A 24,903-nucleotide genomic window follows, 5' to 3' on the forward strand; every position below is an offset into this window, starting at 1 on the left:
TTGTGCCTTACTACTCTGATGATAACACCATCGCACAACCAGGATAAACATCGCCCTTCTGTGGATTACTGGGTGGCACGATCCACTACTGATTAATGTGTCTGCAGTTGTCAGTTTCCGAAAACTTCCGCATATCAGTCGTTTGCGTTGTTCATTAAATAGGGTCGCGGTAGCTGTAGTTAGCCTCATCAGTCGCGGGGTATCAAATAGGATACTTTTAAGTTTTATTCTTTTCTCTGACGCATTTGCATTTGAACTTTGTGTGGCCTGTGGTATCATGTAAATACGAGGGCAGTTCAATAAGTAATGCAACACTTTTTTTTTTTCTGAAACAGGGGTTGTTTTATTCAGCATTGAAATACACCAGGTTATTCGCCAATCTTTTAGCTACATAACACTATTTTTCAACGTAATCTCCATTCAATGCTACGGCCTTACGCCACCTTGAAATGAGGGCCTGTATGCCTGCACGGTACCAGCTGTGCACGGCCGGCCCGCACGCGGGAGATCAGACAGTCTTGCTTGACCTTGCGGCGATGATGACACACGCTTTGCCCAACGACTCACCGTGCTTTTGTCCACTGCCAGATCACCGTAGACATTCTGCAAGCGCCTATGAATATCTGAGATGCTCTGGTTTTCCGCCAAAAGATGGTTCAAATGGCTCTGTGCGCTATGGGACTTAACTACTGAGGTCATCAGTCCCCTAGAACTTAGAACTACTTAAACCTAACTAACCTAAGGACATCACACACATCCATGCCCGAGGCAGGATTCGAACCTGCGACCGTAGCGGTCACGCGGTTCCAAACTGACGCGCTTAGAACCGCACGGCCACACCGGCCGGCTCCGCCAAAAGAAACTCGATCACTGCCCGTTGTTTGCAACGCACATCCGTTACAGACGCCATTTTAACAGCTCCGTACAGCGCTGCCACCTGTCGGAAGTCAATGAAACTATACGAGACGAAGCGGGAATGTTTGAAAATATTCCACAAGAAATTTCCGGTTTTTTCAACCAAAATTGGCCGACAAAAAAAATGTGTTGCATTACTTATTGAACTGCCCTCGTAGACTTCGCCACCTGCGGCAGCTGACTTATACGTTCTTCTGTCGAGCAATATGAGGGGCCAACACTAATTGTTCAAATGTGTGTGAAATCTTATGGGACTTAACTGCTAAGGTCATCAGTCCCTAAGCTTACACACTACTTAACCTAAGGACAAACACACACACACACACACCCGTGCCCGAGGGAGGACTCGAACCTCCGCCGGGACCAGCCGGACAGTCCATGACTGCTCGGCTAATCCCGCGCGGCAACACTAATTGGAAGGTTCGGATTACCCGACTGCACGGTGAAGACATTTGTTTTTCTAATTACATGTGTTTTCACATGCTTCGTGTTGTGTCTAGACAAGACAGTCTAGACACAGGGCGAGGAAGCCGAAAAGGCACGCGCTTAATTCACGCAGGCTTGCTTAGGTCTGAAACAGGATACGTAATGAATGCTATAAACAAAGGTACGTAGCTGCTGGAATACTTAACTTTAATCCATCATTTGTATACAGCATTCTTGATGATACAAGTGAGACTCTCTCTAGATACATGCAATGTAATGCTAATGGCGCCTTGCTAGGTCGTGCCCATGAACTTAGCTGAAGGCTATTCTAACTGTCTCTCGGCAAATGAGAGAAAGGCTTCGTCAGTGTAGTCGCTAGCAAAGTCGTCGTACAACTGGGGCGAGTCCTAGTACGTCTCTCTAGACCTGCCGTGTGGTGGCGCTCGGTCTGCAATTACTGACAGTGGCGACACGCGGGTCCGACATGTACTAATGGACCGCGGCCGATTTAAAGCTACCACCTAGCAAGTGTGGTGTCTGGCGGTGACACCACACTTTGACATTATATTAAAACTGTACAGATATATTTCAGTTAATACCGAACTGTAAACTAATGCTATAACGGATTTATCGACTTTAAACTGGAAGGTACCATATGTGATACCTCGTGACTCAATGCCGACTTTGTTTATGTAGTTGAATTGTGGTTCTACTTTTTTCCTGAGTTCGTTGACAGAAATAATCCAGATGAGTCTAACACAGAGTTTGATGAACCTGATGATGAAGATGCAAACTGATCAAATGTGAAGAAGGGCGTAAGAAGAGGAAATTGTGCATCTTGCTCAAAATCGAGAAAGAGTTCTGGAAGCATGCAAATGAGAAACAATAATGTTTGCCATTTTCAGTTTCCCAGTAACTTCCAATCTAACATCACTGCCAGCAACTGAGCAGTCACAGACGAACTCAGGAAGCCATTTGAATATACTTCCAAATACTGTCTCGGTTCATTTTTTGAGGATATGTCTCATTTCAGAAATATTAGGAGCTTCATAAAAACAGGAAAATAGCTTCATTCTACTATAGGGAAAGTGCACAAGTTTTGGGAAGTCAGTATTGTTGCAACACTTTTGGGCGTACGACAACGAAGAATGTACTGGGAAAAGAAAACTGAATGGCTCTGAGCACTATGCGACTTAACTTCTGAGGTCATCAGTCGCCTAGAACTTACCTAACTAACCTAATGACAGCACACACATTCATGCCCGAGGCAGGATTCGAACCTGCGACCGTAGCTGTCCCGCGGTTCCGGACTGAGCACCCAGAACCGCTAGACCACCGCGGCCGGCCAAAAAGGAAAACTAGGTACATACTAGCTGCAGATAATGTTTCAGGGGACAGGGTTTACATTCCGAGGAATTAACTGCCATTGGTTAAGGAGCTACAACTGCTGAATGTTTAGATACCAAGTTTGTAGAAGAGGCGAGGCTAATCGAATGTTGCGCGAACATTGAACCAGACAAACGCGCAGCGGCTACCGGCATGCTCGTACGTTAATTTAACGGCACGCGCAAGATTCGAGTTTTCTAAAACGGTCGAGAAGTGCCACGTGCAGAGCAGCATAGGTTACATCTGAGCACGCACTGCAATCGTGCGAAAGATAAGCAAAATCGGTGGGTGACCGTTTTTGTGCGTGCTTCCCTTGTAAGAGCGAATATTTTAGTGTCGGAGAATGTGGCGCCAGTTCGATTGCGAGGCGGTGTAATCGTTAATAGTAAGTCACCATTATTCTTCCGAGTACTCGAATGGGGCAACAGGAGCCGGTCGACGTCGCCTGTAGAGAAGCGACTGGAGGCCCTGAGGAATAGTGATGGGGAGCTCGTGAATGAGTCGTTCAAATGAACGCTTCACTCCAGTGAAGTGTGAACTAACCATTCAATTTCAATGAACTGGTGCTTCAAACTCTTCACAGATAGCACATTCCACACTTTTTTCTTGTTCACTCACTCTCTTCCCCTCTCCCTCACCCACTACATCGGCGCTACGTCACTTCACTTCAGTCCTCCCTCTACTGCCTGTCGACGAATCGAACGGTGTTTGTTGGGAACGATAGGTTTACGAGGGTTTGGAGAGGTGAGGGGCGAGGGGAATGCAGCGTCAGCTGCTTCCTGCAGTGCTGACATCATTACCCGTGACTATTTGTGCAGTTAAACTTCGCGTCTACGGGTAACCTACCGTTGGCAGCGCTTGCAGACAAATGAAAATTAAAGATACAAACGAAGAGGCTGGCTGTGTGAGCACGCATGAAAATAAGAGGTTTGTTAATAACACTGAAAGAGGGATTTTACCTGAAATCGTACCAATGACTACAGGTGACAGTTTACGTTTTGAATCTGGAGGGTTATTATTCTCAACAAAAATAAATTCTACAGGAAAACTTCTGAATAATTACTTAACGTAGGTATATAGACTATGTGATGGTGGTAAACGTACTCATTCTATTTTGGATTAAATTTTAAAAGGAACATAAAATTGGACTGCATTTCGCTGGTAGCCCTAGTTTTCTGTCCGTGAATACAACAAATAAAGTTTAATTAGGCAGATAAAGACTTTTTTGGGCGCTTCATGGGAAAATGTCGAGCAAGATTAAATGTAATACCTTCTTTATATGTGACAGGCTTCTCTGTTTATCTTTCCTTTGTCCCCCTCAACCACGCTCTATTAAGTTAAATCAGACGCTGTAAGAGCGTAAAACGTTGCGTGCACGTTACTGCATAGTGCGCCCACCTGTTGGTAAACTTATGAAGTATTACGAAGTTTTATTGTACGAGCGAGGAGAAGCGAGCGTAGCCGCGGCTGAGCGGCGAACTGGGCAACTTCGCCAGGCCTCCGTACTTCACGAATGAACTACTTCATTTGAACGCTTCACGGCAAAGAGTGAAATGAATGAAGTAGTTCACGGGAATGAACGAGTTATACCCACCTCTACTGAGGAAGGCTGCCGGGAGAACTGAGTTGCTCGTCTGTCTGTGTGTGCGCAGGCACCCCGCCGTCGGTGCAGCACATGTGCTCGCAGCTCATCAAGGACAGCCTCAAGATGACCATCCAGAAGAAGCGGGAGGCGACCGGCTCGGCGCTGCTCGACGACGGCGCGTACGGCCCGGAGCGGGGGCCCAAGGCGGCCAAGCGCGACGGCGACGACGAGGTACGTACTCCGGTGTCCGGCACGGCCGTCGCCGGATAAATCTTCCCAGCAGGGGGCATAACTGTAAAGCTGCCCATTTTGATATAACCCAGCTTCCCAGGAACTTCGCCGGAGGAGGAGTCACAACAAGCCAGCACTTGCCTCGCCTCGGCTTACCCGTGGATACTCCACCGTTCCTGAGAGAACGGCGGTCACAGTCCTCCACGTACTTTAGGCGCCTTTCAGCGATTAAGTAGTTCTACCGACGTGGTCGCACAGTCGTTACCTTCGCGGCCTCACACTTTTGAACAACTTTTTATTTTTTTTTCTCATTTTTATCTTCCCGTGTCCGTAAACGAATGTTTTCCGACGTATACTGAAATAACGTTCTCCGTACTCGTCAGTAAATTGTATGTCTGGTGAACGGTTTAAAAAAAATTAGAAAACTATTTGAAATTTCTTTGAATTACTTGGAATTCCCTTAGTGTATCTCGATTCGTGGTCAACAACAAGCACCAGTTTCTTGTTAAAGTGATCCTTTATGCCTGGTTTGCCGTGAAATTATTGCCAACACGTGAAATGTCGAGCAGTGTTGACGGTGCTTCTCTCCCGGATGAGATCCGCGCGAAGAAATGTCACCGTGGCAAACGCACCTTCGCGCGAGCCTCGTCGTGTTCGGAATTCCTTTGTTCCGAATGTCTCTGCGATCGATAGTCTCCAAAGGAATACACCAAATCTTCGTGAACAATAAACAACAATAATTAATGGAAGAATTAAGTATAAGAACGTGATAATTTAAAAAGATTGTAATCCCTGAAAATAGCATAGAGAAGTACATTATACGAGGTATGTCCACAAAGTAACTTCCGTTTCGTTATATAAAACAAACGTATACAGATACAGCAAAAATATTTATTGTACAAAAATCTACAACTGTTAAACTACTCTTCTTCGTAACTTCCGAAATTTTGTAGGCACAAGTTTTTGCATGCCATCCTCATAGGTTGCCGCCTGTGTATTCAACCGTGTCTTAACACGTTCTTTCAGCTCGTCATCGTCGCTCAAGTGTTGACCACCGAGGACAGATGTTAGGTGTAAGGAGAGATGAAAGTCGCTAGGAGCGAGGTCCGTGCTGTACGGAGGATGGTCTAACGCGTCCCAGCGAAATTCCCGTAACACTTCTTTCGTCACATTCGCCGTGTGAGGTCGGGGATTATCGTGGAAAAAGCAACACCTTTTGGCAGTAACCCTCGGCGCTTGTTCTATATTGCACGGCGCAATTTCTTAATGGTTTTGCAGTAACAATGTGCACTGGTTGTTTGGCCTCGTGATAATAAATCAATCAGCAAAATGCCTTTTCTGTCTCAAAGAACGGTGCACATGACTTTTAGAGGTGTCATGATCTGCTTAGGCTTATTCTTCGTTGGGGATGAAGTCTGCCTCCATTCCACTGATCGCCGTTTTATTTCAGGGGTGTCGTACGATACCCAAGTTTCATCCCCCGTGACTATCCGAGAGAGAGAGAACCACCGCCCTCTTCGTTGTAGCGTGTCAAAACTGAATTGCAATGCCCGTCCGTTGTTTTTTGTGTTGTTCACTAAGAACTTTGGGTACCCAATGTGAGTAAAGTTTTCCAAATTTTAGGTTTTCCGTAACAATTTCACGAATTAGTAATCGTGAGATTTGCGGAACTTCCATAGCAAGGGCACTAAGTGTAAACTTACGGTTGTGCTTAATCTTCTCTTCAGTTGTGTGAACCAGTTCATCAGAAACCACAGACGGGCATCCAATTCGTTCTTCATCGTGCACTTCATTATGTCCTTCATCGAACAGTCTGACCCATCTTCTAACCATTGAATTTTGTCCGTAAACCTCGCAGATTTGCCGATGAATTTCCTTTGGTTTAACTTTCTTTGGATTTTCAAAACGAACCACAGATCTGAGTTCACACGCAGCGGCATTCTCAATTACGCATGACGTTATAAAGAAGCACAACAAAGCACACACCTCGGCAGCAGCGATCTGAAAATGGCGTACATGTCTTCTCCTCGAGTCAGAGCAACCGCCGCGCATGCTCGGATCTGCGACCGTAGCGCTGCCGCGGATAGAAATACAAACGGATCTTACTTTGTGGACGACCCTCGTAATTATTGTGAAACTCAGTCCGCCTGCTCAGTCGAATCGCAACGTGCTTGTCTCCCACGCAGCGGGCCCGGGATCGATGCCCGGCCGGGCTGGAGATTTTCTCCGCTCGTTGAGACTGGGTGTTACCAACGGTGCCATACGATCGATCATTTCATTGTGAAACGCAATTGTAATTTTACAGTAAGTATAACGCCATTGTATCGCCTAACTTAGTAAGAAACAGTCGTATAGTAAGCTTCTACGGACATCGGTAGAAAATTGGATACAAATAAAAGCAGTACACGGGTTTAGAACACGGAGCACAAAACTGTGAAACTGCGACGCTACCCACTGCACCGCCACTTTCGCTGACATTATCGCGCGCTAGAACGCATCTGGCTTCGAAAACTTCGACTGTCGGTTTCTTTTTTGAGAAACTGTCGAGTATTTACGGATAAGCCGAGACACGTGTTAGCTTCTTTACTCTCCTCTTCCACTGAGCGAAGCTTGCGGAAAATCTGGTTGTGTTCTGCTCGTGCGTCCGCGTGCTTGAAAGTGTACCGTGCGCCAGCAGCCGAGTTTCACAAAACTCGTATTACTGCAAGCGACTGCTAGTTATCCATCTAGTATTTTAAGGTATATCACTATTATATGTAGACGGTATGCAAAGCACATAATTTGAACTGTGTGTGAAGGCATCACGTATTGGTGACAAATGAAAATTTGTGCCAGACTGGCGTTCCAACGCAGATCTGCAGCTTCTCGCAAGCGCTCGCCTTGAACACGTAGGGTATCTGAACACACGCTTCCGAGACCAATCCAAACATTCATATGTCATACTGTCGAGGGCCAAAATGACAATCCTAATACCAACGCGAAATACGTTTGTTCCTTGAAAGCCTGAGTGGGAAAGCAAGTGAAGTTGCAAGTGATAGGGTTGTAGACAGTATGACGTACGGAAGTCTTGCGGGCTGGTCTTGCAAGCGTACTCGGACAGCTGAGATGGTTACGGCGACCACTCGCGACGAAAGGGAAGTTGGGGTTCCGGTACAATTTTCACATGCCACCAATAGGTAATATCTTCACACCTAATGCAGGTAAAGTCAAAAAGATTGTGCAACTGTGAACAAATTTCATAGAGTTATGAACTTATAATTAGCCTACTGTTTATGGAAAGCCAAAGCTTTCGTTGTAATTGTTTCTTTTGGTACGGCGAACCAAGTACGGCATCTTAAATGTTTTTGGTAAACGCATTTATAAATCCGTCTATAGTTTTGAATCTGATTGCACATATGAATGGAAACTAACTGAAGGGAAAGTTATTTAGCTATTCTTGGACAAGCAGAGAACACTGACACTCCCAAGTCTTTATATTTGAACGGTGTACTCCTCGCACAGAAGAACTGTGCTGGAACTCCTGCAATAAGAATCGGTTCTTTGTTGCCTTAGTACGAGGCTGAAAGGTGATGTGATGGAGTGCGTCGATCCTTTCGTCAGATAAATTTCTGGGCAAATCATTTATTTAAGTTGTGTTTCACATAAATTTCCTCAGCATGTTATAGTCTTAGGTAGAGATTTCAATTTACCAGATATACACTGGGACACTCAAATGTTTATGACGGGTGGTAGGGACAGACCATCGAGTGACATTATTCTGAGTGCACTATCCCGAAATTACCTCGAGCAATTAAACAGAGAACCAACTCGTGGAGATAACATCTTGGACCTACTGATAACAAACAGACCCGAACTTTTCGACTCTGTAAGCGCAGAAGATGGAATCAGTGATCATAAGGCCTTTGCAGCATCCAATATGGAAGTAAATAGGAATATAAAAAAAGGGAGGAAGGTTTATCTGTTTAGCAAGAGTAATAGGAGGCAGATTTCAGACTACCTAACAGATCAAAACGAAAATTTCTGTTCCGACACTAACAATGTTCAGTGTTTATGGAAAAAGTTCAAGGCAGTCGTAAAATGCGTTTTAGACAGGTACGTGCCGAATAAAACTGTGAGGGACGGGAAAAACCCACCGTGGTTCAACAACAAAGTTAGGAACCTACTGCGAAAGCAAAGGGAGCTTCACTGCAAACTTAAACGCAGCCAAAACCTTTCAGACAAACAGAAGCTAAACGATGTCAAAGTTAGCGTAAGCAGGACTATGCGTGAAGCATTCAGTGAATTCGAAAAAAATGCTATGTACCGACTTGACAGAAAATCCTAGGAAGTTCTGGTCTTACGTTAAACCAGTAAGTGGATCGAAACAACATATCCAGACACTCTTGGATGATAATGGCATTGAAACAGAGGATGACACGCGTAAAGCTGAAATACTAAACACCTTTATCCAAAGCTGTTTCACAGCGGAAGACCACACTGCAGTTCCTTCTCTAAAGCCTCGCACGAACCAAAAAATGACTGACGTCGAAATAAGTGTCCAAGGAATCGAAAAGAAACTGCAATCACTCAACAGAGGAAAGTCCACTGCACCTGACGGGATACCAATTCGATTCTACACAGAGTACCCGAAAGAACTTGCCCCCCCTTCTAACAGCCGTGTACCGCAAGTCTCTAGAGGAACGGAATGTTCCAAATGATTGGAAAAGAGCACAGATAGTTCCAGTTTCCATGAAGGGTCGTCGAGCAAATGCGCAAAACTATAGGCCTATATCTCTGACATCGATCTATTGTAGAATTTTAGAACATGTTTTTTGCTCGCGTATCATGTCTTTTCTGGAAACCTAGAATCTACTCTGTAGGAATCAAGATGGATTCCAGAAACAGCGATCGTGTGAGACCCAACTCGCTTTATTTGTTCATGAGACCCAGAAAATATTAGATACAGGCTCCCAGGTAGATGCCATTTTCCTTGACTTCCGGATGGCGTTCGATACAGTTCCGCACTGTCGCCTGATAAACAAAGCAAGAGCCTACGGAATATAAGACCAGCTATGTGGCTCGATTGAAGAGTTTTTAGCGAACAGAACACAGCATGTTGTTCTCAATGGAGAGACGTCTGCAGACGTTGAAGTAACCTCTGGCGTGCCACAGGGGAGTGTTATGGGACCATTGCTTTTCACAATATATATAAATGACCTAGTAGATAGTGTCGGAAGTTCCATGCGGCTTTTCGCGGATGATGCTGTAGTATACAGAGAAGTTGCACCATTAGAAAATTGTAGCGAAATGCAGGAAGATCTGCAGCGGATAGGCACTTGGTGCAGGGAGTGGCAACTGACCCTTAACATAGACAAATGTAATGTATTGCGAATACATAGAAAGAAGGATCCTTTATTGTATGGTTATATGATAGCGGAACAAACACTGGTAGCAGTTACTTCTGTAAAATATCTGGGAGTATGCGTGTGGAACGATTTGAAGTGGAATGATCATATAAAATTAATTGTTGGTAAGGCGGGTACCAGGTTGAGATTTATTGGGAGAGTCCTTAGAAAATGTAGTCCATCAACAAAGGAGGTGGCTTACAAAACACTCGTTGGACCTATACTTGAGTATTGCTCATCAGTGTGGGATCCGTACCAGGTCGGATTGACAGAGGAGATAGAGAAGATCCAAAGAAGAGCGGCGCGTTTCGTCACAGGGTTATTTGGTAAGCGTGATAGCGTTACGGAGATGTTTAGCAAACTCGAGTGGCAGACTCTTCAAGAGAGGCGCTCTGCATCGCGGTGTAGCTTGCTGTCCAGGTTTCGAGAGGATGCGTTTCTGGATGAGGTATCGAATATATTGCTCCCCGAGGAGATCACGAATGTAAAATTACAGAGATTCGAGCGCGCACGGAGGCTTTCCGGCAGTCGTTCTTCCCGCGAACCGTACGCGACTGGAACAGGAAAGGGAGGTAATGACAGTGGTGCCTAAAATGCCCTCCGCCACACACCGTTTGGTGGCTTGCGGAGTATAAATATAGATGTAGATGTGGAAGGTAGCCTTGGTAAAATTTGAGCGCAATTAGGCGACGGCGTAATCGAAAAGTTTAGGTCTCAAATACATTTACATATTTTGGATTTTTTTTTTTTTTTTTACTGACTTTATTAGTGGCTTGTAACAACACATTCGCAAACATCCCACAAACGGCTTGTTTCCGGATCGTTGTTGGGTAATTTTTCCCTTCTGCTATTATATACAGCCACCTCTGCCAGTTTTCGCTTCAAATTATGATACAGGCTATACACAGATTTTGCTCTTTGATGGCTGCGGCACTCCTCTCAACTTCTTGCCCAAGACAGCCGCTTGTGTCATTTCGGCACTAAACCGGTGTCGGCTGCACCAGGCAGACAACCACACGACCAGCAACGTACAACTGCTGCCAAGCCAAACTTTTAGTTGCTACCACACGTTTCTATTCTCATTTATGTTGCACATAAGATGCTGTGAAATCGGATCAATGTTTTGGAAATGCGCAGTAACTTTTAAATGTTTCAGCTTCACACAGAATTCGGTTCTAGCGAGAAAATAGTTTTAAAATTGTTTCCAGCAGTCTCATATGAATTTTCAAACTTTGCAGCTGACGCCCGAAGACGAAGAAAGGCGAAGAAGGCGAAGAGAACGAAACAAAATCGCTGCGACGAAGTGTAGGCTGAAGAAGAGGGAGAGGACCGTGAATCTAGTACAGGTAAGCTCGGATACATACTGATTCACGCCGAAACACGTGCGCAAACATGGCACCAGAAATGAGGTCGAAACAACATATGTACAAGAATAATACTGCTGAAAATTCTTTGTCTGTAGGCAGGAGAAATTCTGTTACTAGAGTTGCTGTAGACACCACATGTTAACATTTAATCGAACATAGAGTAAAACTAACAATGATGTTTATGTACGGTGTAATAATAACAACAGATATAGGGTTGTTCATCGTAAATCATTACTTGGCAATATCTGCATATGTTCTTCCAATTCATTCCCTTCATATGTAAAGGACAAATACACAGTTCTGTGCAACCATTGATTCAATTTTGCTGATAATATCAACTTCAATCTTCCACCAAATACAAGATAAATCTAAAAACATAACAGTCTCTCATGAAAAATAGCTTCTTGATTCTCTTACATTAGTAATGTCTGCAGTTAAAAACTACACATTATCATAATAGTATGTTTTACAATAAAAAGTAAAATATTTAACTCAGTCAGATTTTTAACATGCAAAATTATTTGCAAAATTTTGTGAAATATTAATTTTCAACAATTACTTTGCAAATATACTAATTCGTGCTTAGGTGCTTCATTATTTAAATAACTAGCATTTACAGAGGCTTGGTTCTAAAGTTGATTCATTTGGTACCTGGAACTATCTTATGAACCATGTTAAACATTATTATCTATTAAGCCATCTACAGTTTTAATAATTCGTCATAGCGTTAGACAGTGTTTATTTTAAGGACTTCCTATTCCTTAATTTTGTATAAAAATAACTCTACTACAAAATCACAGTAGTGTTTGTAAATTTCACATCTTTAATTACAAATCCATAATATGTTATTAAAATATGATCATTGCAGTGATACATTATGATCATCATCAGTAAGCAAATAATTCACAGCTCTTCCACACGACATTAAGTAATGGATAATAGGTAGTCATATAATAGTGATACAACACCTGATACACAGTACTGAGCAATACAATAAACAAACCACGTATTGGATACTCTTATACTAAAACCAAGGCTGCTACATTAAAGTGGTGTTTTTGCCCTCCTGTGTTTTCTTCGCTGTGCTCCGTTTAATTTTGTATTTGGCCATCAATTACTATTTTTGGAGTCATTGAAAATAAGTGATGAAGATTATTAAGCAATTTTTAAACCAAGATGTCACCCCTGCTATTGTATACAAAAGCTCCGATTACACGCAACTCTTGCAAAAATTCAATAGTAGACTCCTAATCCTCCATCTCCCACCTCAACAAACGACCACGAAATACATTCCCTGACAAAAAAAGGCCAACCGTCCATAAGGGGGCTGGCGTTGGAGGAGGTGGAGACGAAACTTCGTGGGTTGAGAGGTTATGTGATGTTATTTCAGTGATTAGAAAATCAAGCTAAATTTGCCAATAACTTGGCGGTATCAGCCCTGCTATTTCTATGACGTTTCATTGCCTGTGACGTGGATGAATCCACTGATTCGGTTGATAACGGGGTCATAGAACTGTTGTACCCTCTGCTGAGTCACAGTGGCCCACAACTGTTGTAACTGGTCCTCGATAGTCCGAACAGCGGCACTGTAATGGATTTGACGTCCGAGCTGGTCCCACACTTGTTCTGTTCGGTACAAATCTGGAGACGTTGCTGGTCGGTCGGTCGATTTAGTGGAAGGGACCAAACGCCGAGGACATCAATCCCATTGGATTGGGGAAGGATGGGAAAGAAAGACAGCCATGCCCTCTCAAAGGAACCATCCCAGAATTTGCCTGAAGCGATTTAGGGAAATCGTGGATGACCAGACGTGGCTTTGAACAGTCGTCCTCCCGAATGCGACTCCACTGTGCCGCCTCGCTCGGTGAGACGTTGCTGCTGGCCGAGCAGTTCGTAGAGAAGTGTGCCACGTGTAGGTGACCAGTGTCCTGCTGGAGGATGGCACGACGATTCTGTCGCATGTGAGGCGACACACGAGACCGCGAGATGTCCATGAAAAACGGTGGAAGAGTGCGACTTCTCCCCCAGGTCACCGCCATCGATGGTCCGAACCGCAGCTCATCGCTCGACACGAAGGAACACCATTGGTCGACAGTCGTCGCCTGTCAGTCACGGCAGCTGTTTGCACCGTAGTGTTAACAGAAACTTGCGCGTGGGACACTAATTCCCAAGCCTGGCTGCTGCTAGTCTCTGACCAGTGATGCGGTACGGCACGGAATGTTTTCCTGTGCAGGCAGTTCATTACTTGTCCTTCGATGATAGGTACAGACAAGAAGGGACAACAGTGTGCTTACAAGGGAACCTCCCCATCGCACCCCCCTCAGATTTAGTTATAAGTTGGCACAGTGGATAGGCCTTGAAAAACTGAACACAGATCAATTGAGAAAACAGGAAGAAGTTGCATGGAACTGTGAAAAAATAAGCAAAGTATACAAACTGGGTCGTCCATGCGCAAGATATGCAATATTATGGGCACTGTCAGGCGAGGAGCTCCGTGGTCCCGTGCTTAGCGTGAACAGCTGTTGAACGAGAGGTCCTTGGTTCAAATCTTCCCTCGACCGAAAATTTTAACTTTTTATTTTCAGTTTATGTGAAGAACTCTTATGTTTTCATCACTTTTTTTGGAGTGATTATTACATCCACAAGAAAACCTAAATCGGGCAAGGTAGAAGAAACTTTTCACCCATTCGCCAAGTGTACTAGTTAGGTGGGTCGACAACATATTCCTGTCATGTGACGCACATGCTGACACCAGTGTCGTATACAAAATATCAGACGTGTTTTCCTGTGGAGGAATCGGTTGACCTATGACCTTGCGATCAAATGTTTTCGGTTCCCATTGGAGAGGCACGTCTTTTCGTCAACTAATCACACGGTTTTGCGGTGCCGCAAAACACAGACACTAAACTTATTACAGTGAACAGAGACGTCAATGAACGAACGGACAGATCATAACTTTGCGAAAATAAAGAAAGCAAAATTTTCAGTCGAGGGCAGATTTGAACCAAGGACTTCTCGTTCCGCAGCTGTTCACGCTAACCACGGGACCACGGAGCTCCTCGCCTGACAGTGCCCATAATATTGCCTATCTTACGCATAAGGACATCACACACATCCATGCCCGAGGCAGGATTCGAACCTGCGACCGTAGCAGTGGCGCGGTTCCAAGAGCATTGCAACTCTAATCGTTTACATACATGCCGCTGGTGTATATGTACACAAAGTGTCTTTTGGATGCTTCCCTTTTTTAGCCAGGCTTGGTATAGTGGAAGAATCAATTTAGCAGAAGAATCAATTTAGCAAAAATTACAACGTGAAAGCTGCAACAAATAAAATAAATGACTACGACAAGGAAATAAAACTTGGGATTTATTGGTTAACATCATTGTAACCCACAAACAGAGGCTCAATCCCTCAAACCGGTAGTATGGCAGGTAAGAATTTAATATCCGAAAGGAAAATATATTTATAAATAATTCCAATATCACGTGAATTGTTCGTAATCACTATTATCGCTCGTTAGTAGAAGTACCAAAGATAATGTTTAACGTCCGAATGATTAGGATGGTAAATCTCGATAATGGATTATGTCACCCGCTACAATAGTATGACGACATGGCTGAAAGCCGACTGTAGGTATACAAGTCCCAATTTCAACCAAAAAACACACGTACACGTACTTCTTCGTAGCTTAAGTGTAAACTCTTAACTGGACTTGCTGCTACATTGTTCTAGCTTTTATCACTCCTTAATTGGACTGAACACAATCGGCAGGTATCGTCATGCGCTTTTTGAGCTGTATAGCCCAGTGAGAGCATCACACGGTTTTTGTCTGCAGGAGTCCGAAATTCTGGAGACGCAGAACCACGACCTGAAGAGCCAGATTCAAGACCTGGAGGCGCAGCGGCGCCGGCTGATCGACATGCTGTCCATGCACACGCCCACCTGCCTCAAGAACTCGGGGGGTGCTCCGCCGACGGCTGGCTCAACAGGTGAGCAACTGAAAATGAGACTCCCTGCTGGGACATCTTCTGACTAGTTCCTCTCCTGTGGCAACCTCTCTATCCCAGAGCAGCACTTGCCCCAGCATCCTCGGTCATACTCCAATCTCTGTCTTACCCAACAATTTTTGCCCACTACTACCCTCTCCAGTACTAACAAATGTCCCACCATCAGGGCCAGTGGAAGGCTCAGTCAAAACACGTAGCCGCTTGTCTTGCCAAAGGCCAAATGATATCAGGGACGAACAAAAATGTTCCGTTCGAAGGGCGTACAATCCAGAATGGGTATGCCAATCAGACAACTTCGCCACAAACATTGAAGGAATGATCGCACCGATGCGCCAGGTTGCACATACCCATTTGGTGAAACTCCTTGTCCTGTTGCGCGAGGCAGTGCTGTGTGTCATCTCCCATCAGAAATCGTCGACCCCTCGAGGCCGTTTTCGAGGGACTGAAAGCGCGATAATCGCACGGGGAGATATTGTGGCTCCAGGGCAGTGCCTGCCACTTGTCTGCAATGAACGACCGATCGACTTCCGTCTCGTGTCGAACTGCGAACTTGGCGCACCATTCCACAGTGGTGGTCTCGAACAGATATGCTGCCCCGTGCACAGTCTTCATTCTTTTGTGGATGTCTACTGGTATTTGTCCCGCAACCGAGGAAAAAATCTCACATCGGTCTTGTTTGGACGCATTTGGTAATAATATCGCCATAGATCACGTTTCCGCATATACTGCACAAACATCAGAAAGACACAAATGCCACAATAATCCCTTGCTTACATGTCAGTGCTTATATACCTGCATCGCAGTCGCGCTGCGTTGCTTACTCGTTTATCCTGCCACAATGGAAACTTTTTGATTGCTCCTTATATGACGCGTGTGTGAAAATTTCCTCGCAAACCGGAGCGGCTTATCGTAAGTCAGGTGTTACCCCACATCCCTCTCCTTGCCGACTGTAGGGAGGACCTCCTCATCTCTAATCAGTCCACTTAATTTTTCTCCCTTCTCCTGTAACATATGATCTCAGATTCTTCGATTCTCATCTTTCACGATTTTTCCACAGTTCGTGATTGACTTTCGCACACGGCTAAACTCTAGACATACATTCTCACAAATGCCTTCATTACATGAAGGTCTGTTTGTCACTTCTCTTCATTTAGTGACACATACCCTTACTACCTTGACAGTGCACTATAAGTAAACCTACCCCTATTCCTGATTCTTAAAAAATTTAACTCCAATGTTTAAAACAGCTTGTTAATTATTTGTTGTTGCACTTGTAAAACTTTTACGGTTGAAGACACAAAACGCTGATTATGATGGTTTTATTAGTTTCAGGTTATTTACCGGTACTCTAATGAAAGACTCAAAACCTATCTGGGATGTTTATAGTCAAGGAAATTTGCTCTCCATTTTAAGAAAAGCTAGTTTTTCATGCATTTCAGCGGGAACTTTCAGTGATATATGTGAATAATGTCTGGAAATGTGTTGCGAATGGAGTTAGTAGTAAATAATTAATAAGTTAAAACGTCATGGCAAATGATGTAGTTTTACTGCACGAGTAGTGGAACTGTCGTAAGTGATAAACTTTTTTCCCTACTTTATTTTTTTGGGGATGTCAGGGAAATAAAGTTATGAAACCGTTCTAAAATAGTGTGTAAAGTTTGGTTTAAATCGCTAATTGGTCTCGCTCTCAAATACTGAATGAATATTGTACGTGTAATTTGCGTAACGTGAATTACACAGCATCGAGACAATAAAGATGTGCAAACAAATTAACAGGAGTGATTTTTTCACCTGTTTTATCCCAATAGCGTTACAATTAAGCTTTGTCGGCTTCGAAGCACTTGTCTCAGGAAACCACACAGCGCTGGAGACTGTTCTTCAACTCCTCATAGCACTGCTGGAACCCGGATACTGGAATTACCTTCATCCCGTCGGTTACACCCATTTGGATGTTATCGAGTGCCCCAATGCGACTTCCCTCGAAGTGCGTTTTCAATCGCGGAAAGAGAAAAGAGTCACAAGAACTCAAGTCGGGCGAATAAGTTGGCTCAGGACACACAGGAATGTCCTTAATGGCCAAAAAAATGGATTATTGAAAATGTTGACTGACAGGGCACATAGTCGTGATGCGACACCCAATTCTTTTGACATGTGGTTTCTGTTTAGTGTAATCCAGATTCAACTCTGCCCCAGCCGTCGTGACTATCAGCCGACGATCTGCACCACCGAAACCCCGGGGCCCTCGGCAGAATGCTGTCTCTATAGGCCTGCCAGTGTTTTGCGAACGTTTCCACTGTAGTGTGCCCGAGTACGAAACAAAATACGATCGCACAACATTGCTTGGTATGTAAGTCACTTACTGTCCGAATGAACAAGCGAAACATTCTCCACTGAAGAAAGCTCTACGGACAACGAATGTGACGCTAGTGCAGACAGTTACATACTCGTGACGTATCACGTGTTCACCTGCCTCTCCCCCGTCTCTAGCATTGCCAGACTGAACAGTGCTATCATTCTCATTACTTTATTTACATGTCATGTAGACATAGGTGCTATCTTGAGGCCAGTTTTCTAAGCTGTACCTTTATTATTGGAAAATTCCAGTTAGTAGACCGTACATTCTGAAATGTATATACACTCCTGGAAATTGAAATAAGAACACCGTGAATTCATTGTCCCAGGAAGGGGAAACTTTATTGACACATTCCTGGGGTCAGATACATCACATGATCACACTGACAGAACCACAGGCACATAGACACAGGCAACAGAGCATGCACAATGTCGGCACTAGTACAGTGTATATCCACCTTTCGCAGCAATGCAGGCTGCTATTCTCCCATGGAGACGATCGTACAGATGCTGGATGTAGTCCTGTGGAACGGCTTGCCATGCCATTTCCACCTGGCGCCTCAGTTGGACCAGCGTTCGTGCTGGACGTGCAGACCGCGTGAGACGACGCTTCATCCAGTCCCAAACATGCTCAATGGGGGACAGATCCGGAGATCTTGCTGGCCAGGGTAGTTGACTTACACCTTCTAGAGCACGTTGGGTGGCACGGGATACATGCGGACGTGCATTGTCCTGTTGGAACAGCAAGTTCCCTTTCCGGTCTAGGAATGGTAGAACGATGGGTTCGATGACGGTTTGGATGTACCGTGCACTATTCAGTGTCCCCTCGACGATCACCAGTGGTGTACGGCCAGTGTAGGAGATCGCTCCCCACACCATGATGCTGGGTGTTGGCCCTGTGTGCCTCGGTCGTATGCAGTCCTGATTGTGGCGCTCACCTGCACGGCGCCAAACACGCATACGACCATCATTGGCACCGAGGCAGAAGCGACTCTCATCGCTGAAGACGACACGTCTCCATTCGTCCCTCCATTCACGCCTGTCGCGACACCACTGGAGGCGGGCTGCACGATGTTGGGGCGTGAGCGGAAGACGGCCTAACGGTGTGCGGGACCGTAGCCCAGCTTCATGGAGACGGTTGCGAATGGTCCTCGCCGATACCCCAGGAGCAACAGTGTCCCTAATTTGCTGGGAAGTGGCGGTGCGGTCCCCTACGGCACTGCGTAGGATCCTACGGTCTTGGCGTGCATCCGTGCGTCGCTGCGGTCCGGTCCCAGGTCGACGGGCACGTGCACCTTCCGCCGACCACTGGCGACAACATCGATGTACTGTGGAGACCTCACGCCCCACGTGATGAGCAATTCGGCGGTACGTCCACCCGGCCTTCTGCATGCCCACTATACGCCCTCGCTCAAAGTCCGTCAACTGCACATACGGTTCACGTCCACGCTGTCGCGGCATGCTACCAGTGTTAAAGACTGCGATGGAGCTCCGTATGCCACGGCAAACTGGCTGACACTGACGGCGGCGGTGCACAAATGCTGCGCAGCTAGCGCCATTCGACGGCCAACACCGCGGTTCCTGGTGTGTCCGCTGTGCCGTGCGTGTGATCATTGCTTGTACAGCCCTTTCGCAGTGTCCGGAGCAAGTATGGTGGGTCTTTTTTCCATTTCCAGGAGTGTATGTGATGTCTGTTCTTTCGGACAAGCCCAAACAACAGACACCATTTTTGATGCAGAAACCATTACAGATTAAGACACATAGGAATGACAGACATCAGCTGTGAGTGGGGATTTATTGAAGCCAGTGGGGAAATTCGAAAATTTGTGCCAGATCAGGATTCGAGTCTGGATCTCCTACTTATTAGGCAGGCGTTCTGACCGCTAAGCCACCTACACATAGTGTTCGTTGCGACTGCACGTACTAGCTTTAGCACGCTTCTCATCAGACCCAAACTCTCAGCTGATCGACACACTACCCAATCGGTGCCCACTCGCAGCCATTGTCTGTAATTCCTTTGTGTCTTAATTCGTAATGGTTGCTGGATCCAAAATGGTCTCTTTTTTTGGACATATCTGAAAGAACAGGCAGCACTTGTAGAGGGTGCGACAGGAGGCATGCTAGGGTAGTCTGTGCAGTTGCAACGCCCACTGTCTGCATGTCGGTCAGAACAAGAGACCGAGGTTCGAATCCTGGTCTGGCACAAATTTTCAACTTTCCCCCTCGATTTCGATCAGTGGCCACTCACATACAATGTCTGTAATTCCTTCGTGTCTTAATACTGAAATGTCTTGTCACTGAAGGACTATCTTGCACTGCAGGTACACAGTCCGGGGACAACTTTGGCACAAATGGCGACTCTCTGCCGCAGACCTACGAAGCGTTCATTGCGAGTAGCACCTACCACCAGCACCACCACCACCACCACCACAACCACCATGCCCAACAGCACCACCAGCACCAACCGGAGCAGCAGTACCCATCATCGTGCAACTATAGCAGTGGCTATCCCTCACCGGGGGCCGGTATTGATGGTGGCTGCATGGCTTAACGGGACCCTGAGCTCCGTATGAGAATCGAGGACCGTGGTAACCTTAATCTGTTGTAGAACTTGGATTTAAGATGTACACTATAAAAAATTGCTTCAGTGCTGGTGTCTACAAAGTACATAAAACCTATTTGTAAAATATCTGGCTTTAGTTCCATATGACAAATTGTTCAGTGCATTCAGCAAACAATGTAAACAACAGTTTGGGATACATCCTGAATTATAAAGTCATGTGTACCTCTCATGCTTCCAAAATAGTCATGTTCCACTGTTTTCATTTATTTTATCTTCATGTATGATTCTAAAATACGCAAAGTAGAATAAAATTTGAACTATATCCATAATTTCTCAAAGTATGTTAATGCTGCCTTAATTGTCTGAAGAACCCAGGTATTCTAAATATCCTACAAGAAAGAGTCAATACATCAAAGTGCCTTACCAGATTATAATTTTACCATTTTTGCAGAGCAAGCACATAATTGCTATCAGTGTCTAAAAATTTGTGAGAAAAATTCAGAAATTTCTGCTTTTAAGATTTCAGGAAAAAGTAATCACCAAGGTTCCATAAAGAATCGTCCATGTACACAGAACAACAGAAATGTCAGTTTTCAAACTGCACTGTGGCAGAAGTGAGTAAGTACTAATATGGCTTATTAGAGAACAATGTGTTATCAAGGACATTAAAAACTAAACTTGTCCATGATTTTCAAAATATTAACTCACAACATTTTTGTACCTTTTATATAACATTTGACACTTGTGATAATCTAATTGCTGTAACTGGAATGTGTGTGTGTGTGTGATAATCTAATTGCTGCAACTGGAATGTGTGTGTGTGTGTGTGTGTGTGTGTGTGTGTGTGTGTGTGTGTAAAGCACTATGATATTTTGTGAGTCAATTGTAAGAATATCACCAAAGCTGACCATATGAGAATTTGAGGTTTAGAAATGTCTAGCTTCTCTTTATGAAGATCAATGCCCTCATCGCAAATAGGACAATTAACATCATTATTCGAAAAAAAGTAAAATAAAATACACTCAGTCACTGATTGGTGTCTTCCCATTGTAGATGCTTTAGAAACAAGGGATGTGAACTGAGAGATCATTGTTTGCCACTGTTGAAATTCCAGTTACAGTTTCATATTTTATACTCATTCTTCGTGAAAAAAAGGAGTGTTATTTATATATTTTGTACTCTTTAATTTCTTATTGTTATTGCTGCTGCTTGTTAGCATCAGTGATAATCTTGATGTATGTTGAAACTGGTGCTTAACTTAGGTGCTACAAATTTCCTTAAAGGGGATTAAGACTTCTTTTATGTGTTCACTTTTCAGGCCTTTGCACTACTTTCAATGTTTATTTTTCTGTAAACACATTTCTGAAAGTCACTGAATTACTAAAATTACATTCTTCTTGCACAACATTTTGTGTGTTCGTCATGTGATTAATAGTCTTTGATAATTTATATTCTGTTAGAGCATTAAGAATAAAAATTTTATTCATATATTTGTATTGCAGCTATAATTCAACGTTGTTCTTTGTATTTTTTTTCAAAACCATTGCTGCAAGCAATTTTAGCATGTTTTATGTCCTTATGGTATCAGAACAAATGTGTAAAATAAATAAACTATATTGTAAGTGTGCATAGCCTATGTTCCTTTATTTACGAGATTAAGGTTAATGTTTGTAAAAATGCTTATTGTTTTTATTGTGTTTTATAAGAAGTTGTGTGTTGTGCTTGTATACAATAACTGTTTATATTTTAGTATAAAAGTTCATGTTAGAAAATAGGATGCAGACGTTAAGCTTCTATTTTTATAATTTTTTTTGCACAAGTTTTAATGAACCATAAGTAATTTTTATAAGAGTGATTTATTCTTCATTTAAACTAGTATAATAATGAGTCATATAGATCTTAAATTAATAACCACAAGTATTTGTATTAATAGTACAATTTTGTGTCTCTTAGTGCACTTGTAGCAACTGCTTCGTTAATTAGGTTGCACAAAATATTGAATTTAGCAGGTTGTCTGTTACAAGGCAGTTTTTTATATGTTTCAAAATTGTGTTTCATTGAAGCTTTTGCTCCAGTCATATATTAAAATATGGACTGCCTGCAAAATATGTGGAGCATTATGTGTGTGGGGATTGGGGATGCAGCTAAATCTAAAGAATCTGAAAAAAAACATAGCCACATCTCATACTGAATGTGTGCAACAAGAATTATGACTATACTTGTACCTATTTATAGAAACAATAACAGTTATTGCATTTCATACTGTTCCAAGCACTCCAGGTGTGTTATAGTCTCTACACATTGATTTTGTAGTATATATTAAGTATATTTCATTCTTGGTATCACATATTTAAATATATAGAACGGGCTTTTCCATTAGGATACTTCCATCACTTAGGCGTGCTTTTTGGATCAACAATTAATTTAATATCGTTAGTTTAGTAGCTATAAAAGGGTAGTAAACTGCTTTTCATTCTTCTGCAGAATTAATTTCTGAAAGAAACATGCTATGGTACCACCCTTAAAAGCTCTTCCAAGCTGAACTCATATGTAAATAGGAAAGGGAGTTAAGGAATCATTTTTTGAGGACACTAGGTTTCTGATGGTAAAGTATATGCAGTTGTAGAACACGGATTGAGTTGTATGATATGAGGCTATCCATGAACACAACAATACATTATTTCACTGACTATTCGAAACCCGTGAATGTAAATTTTTTTTGCAGTTTATATGAATCAACAGTGGAGACAACATTTTAATAAAGGTAAAACAACTATTGTAATTATACAGAATATAACAGCAAATAGAACAGTAAATTTCTCTCCTTTTTGAACTTGTTGCTACATTTGGTACAGAGAAATAGTAACATTTTTCTGCTGCACCTCAGTTTCTTCACACCTGACAATAACTGTAGTGTACACAAAGTACTATTTTTCAAAGCAAAAAGTATCACCAAAAATTTAATCAGAGAGCTTTTTTTGCAACGGAATGTTTATTGTTTAGGAATGACACAAATATATTTTGTAAATACCTAAACTAAGATGTGTCATTTGTATTTTGGAGGATGAGAGCCTCAGTCTTACCAAAGGAATATCTTCAAATTAACATTATTATTCCATGTGTGCTGAATCATTATATGCCATTTAGTTTTGATGGGGTCTTTTCTTCCATAAATGCTGATATTTCATTTTTGGTATCTGTTTTACCTCTAGTGTGATCAACAATTTTCCAAAATGGAAGTGCCTTAATTGTAAACAAATATTTTTGCAATGGATAGTGGTAAATTAATACAGGTCTGACCTGATTACCTCTTGTTAGGCTGTGTTATATGAGAATAATTTTTAGTGTTCAAAACACTCATTGCCATTCATTCTGTAACAACATTCTTGTCGTGTTTGCTTGAACAAATTTGACAAAGAAAGTTATAAGAAGCCATTAGTAGCAGTAACTTTAGCTCATCTTTTCTGATATCTGTTCTGATGCAAATTAATTTATGCTTTGAAATGTACACACATTCATGAGCTTCGTTCCTAATAATGTAGTGAAGTGAAAGATTGAGATAAAAGTACTGCTACTGTTTGTTATTGTTGGTATGAGAACAACAATAATTTTCTACATCAGCCTAGACTACTTTCTTGGTAACTGGCTGTAATTTCAATTTACATTCACTTTATGAGGTTCAATAATGGCAAACTGTTAAGTGATATAATCAGTGCTAATAAGAGATTTTTTTTACTTGGAACATTAGTTTAAATTATTTTAATTTACGTTATTATTGTCACTTCCAGAGAGGTCACTCATTAAGGTGTGTACTTTTGCATATACAACAAAACAGTTCTGAAGACGATCATCTTAATGAATCTGTAACAAGAAATTGACATAAAAATGTACAGCTTCAATATTATTAACAGAGTGAAATACATTTCTTCAACCATTCCAAATGAGAACTATGTCTGGTATGTCAAACAGCTGGTAATTCCATTTATAGATATTTTGAGTTTCTTTGTGTGGTATGTCACTGTGAGTGTTTCTTTGTATTCTGTGAACTTGTTGCCAAGGATGTGGTTGTTTACTAAATAACACTCTGCTTTACGAATATATGTAATGTGAAATTGTGCACATTATAAAAATATATACTCTGACAATAGAATCAAGTTAATCTGAAGTCAGTACATCATGAGTAAATAATTAATTCCAATGCTGACAACACAGCATAAAAAATGTAACACCTTGAGGTGTACATTTTATAAACATAGATAAAAGTAGATTGCTCAGGTGAAGCAGATTGCACCCTTTCCCTTACATGTCAAAGAAGTATTGTTTATTGCTTGTCTTAATTTTTTTCATCTGCTTATGAATTCATTCGAATAGTATAACACAAACTTTGTTTTAAACTGTTTCATCAGCATATGTATGCATTGTAATACAGTAACACAATAAATTGTTGAAACTCAAGACTTCAGCAGAGCAAGTATCAAAAGTTTTATTAAAGAAATGTTTATAACACTATACACAAATAAAAATCACAAAAATCTGTTTTATATAATATCTATCAAGTTGCTTATTAGCAGTTAATTCTAAAATGTATAATTTCAAGCTTTTACTAAATTACCTTTTTATATGTAATAGAATGGTAACAGTAAGTGTTTTGTACAAATACATAAAATTGATAGTTTGTTGCCTA

At 42.6% G+C, this 24,903-nt stretch overlaps 1 protein-coding gene across 1 annotated transcript in view; it reads left to right on the top strand.

Annotated features, from left to right (window-relative positions):
• The window catches only part of LOC126106274 (activating transcription factor 3), a 609,251-nt gene extending 588,096 nt beyond the window's left edge, over nt 1-21,155 (top strand). The window contains exons 4-7 of the mRNA XM_049912497.1: nt 4,380-4,543; nt 11,166-11,273; nt 15,133-15,286; nt 19,978-21,155. Coding sequence (XP_049768454.1) covers nt 4,380-4,543; nt 11,166-11,273; nt 15,133-15,286; nt 19,978-20,207 — 656 coding nt within the window. The 3' untranslated portion in view covers nt 20,208-21,155. The remainder of the gene's footprint in view (nt 1-4,379; nt 4,544-11,165; nt 11,274-15,132; nt 15,287-19,977) is intronic.
• The last annotated feature ends 3,748 nt before the right edge of the window (nt 21,156-24,903 follow it).

The sequence above is a fragment of the Schistocerca cancellata genome, chromosome 10 (genome assembly GCF_023864275.1).
Source record: "Schistocerca cancellata isolate TAMUIC-IGC-003103 chromosome 10, iqSchCanc2.1, whole genome shotgun sequence".
NCBI classification, from domain to species: domain Eukaryota; kingdom Metazoa; phylum Arthropoda; class Insecta; order Orthoptera; family Acrididae; genus Schistocerca; species Schistocerca cancellata.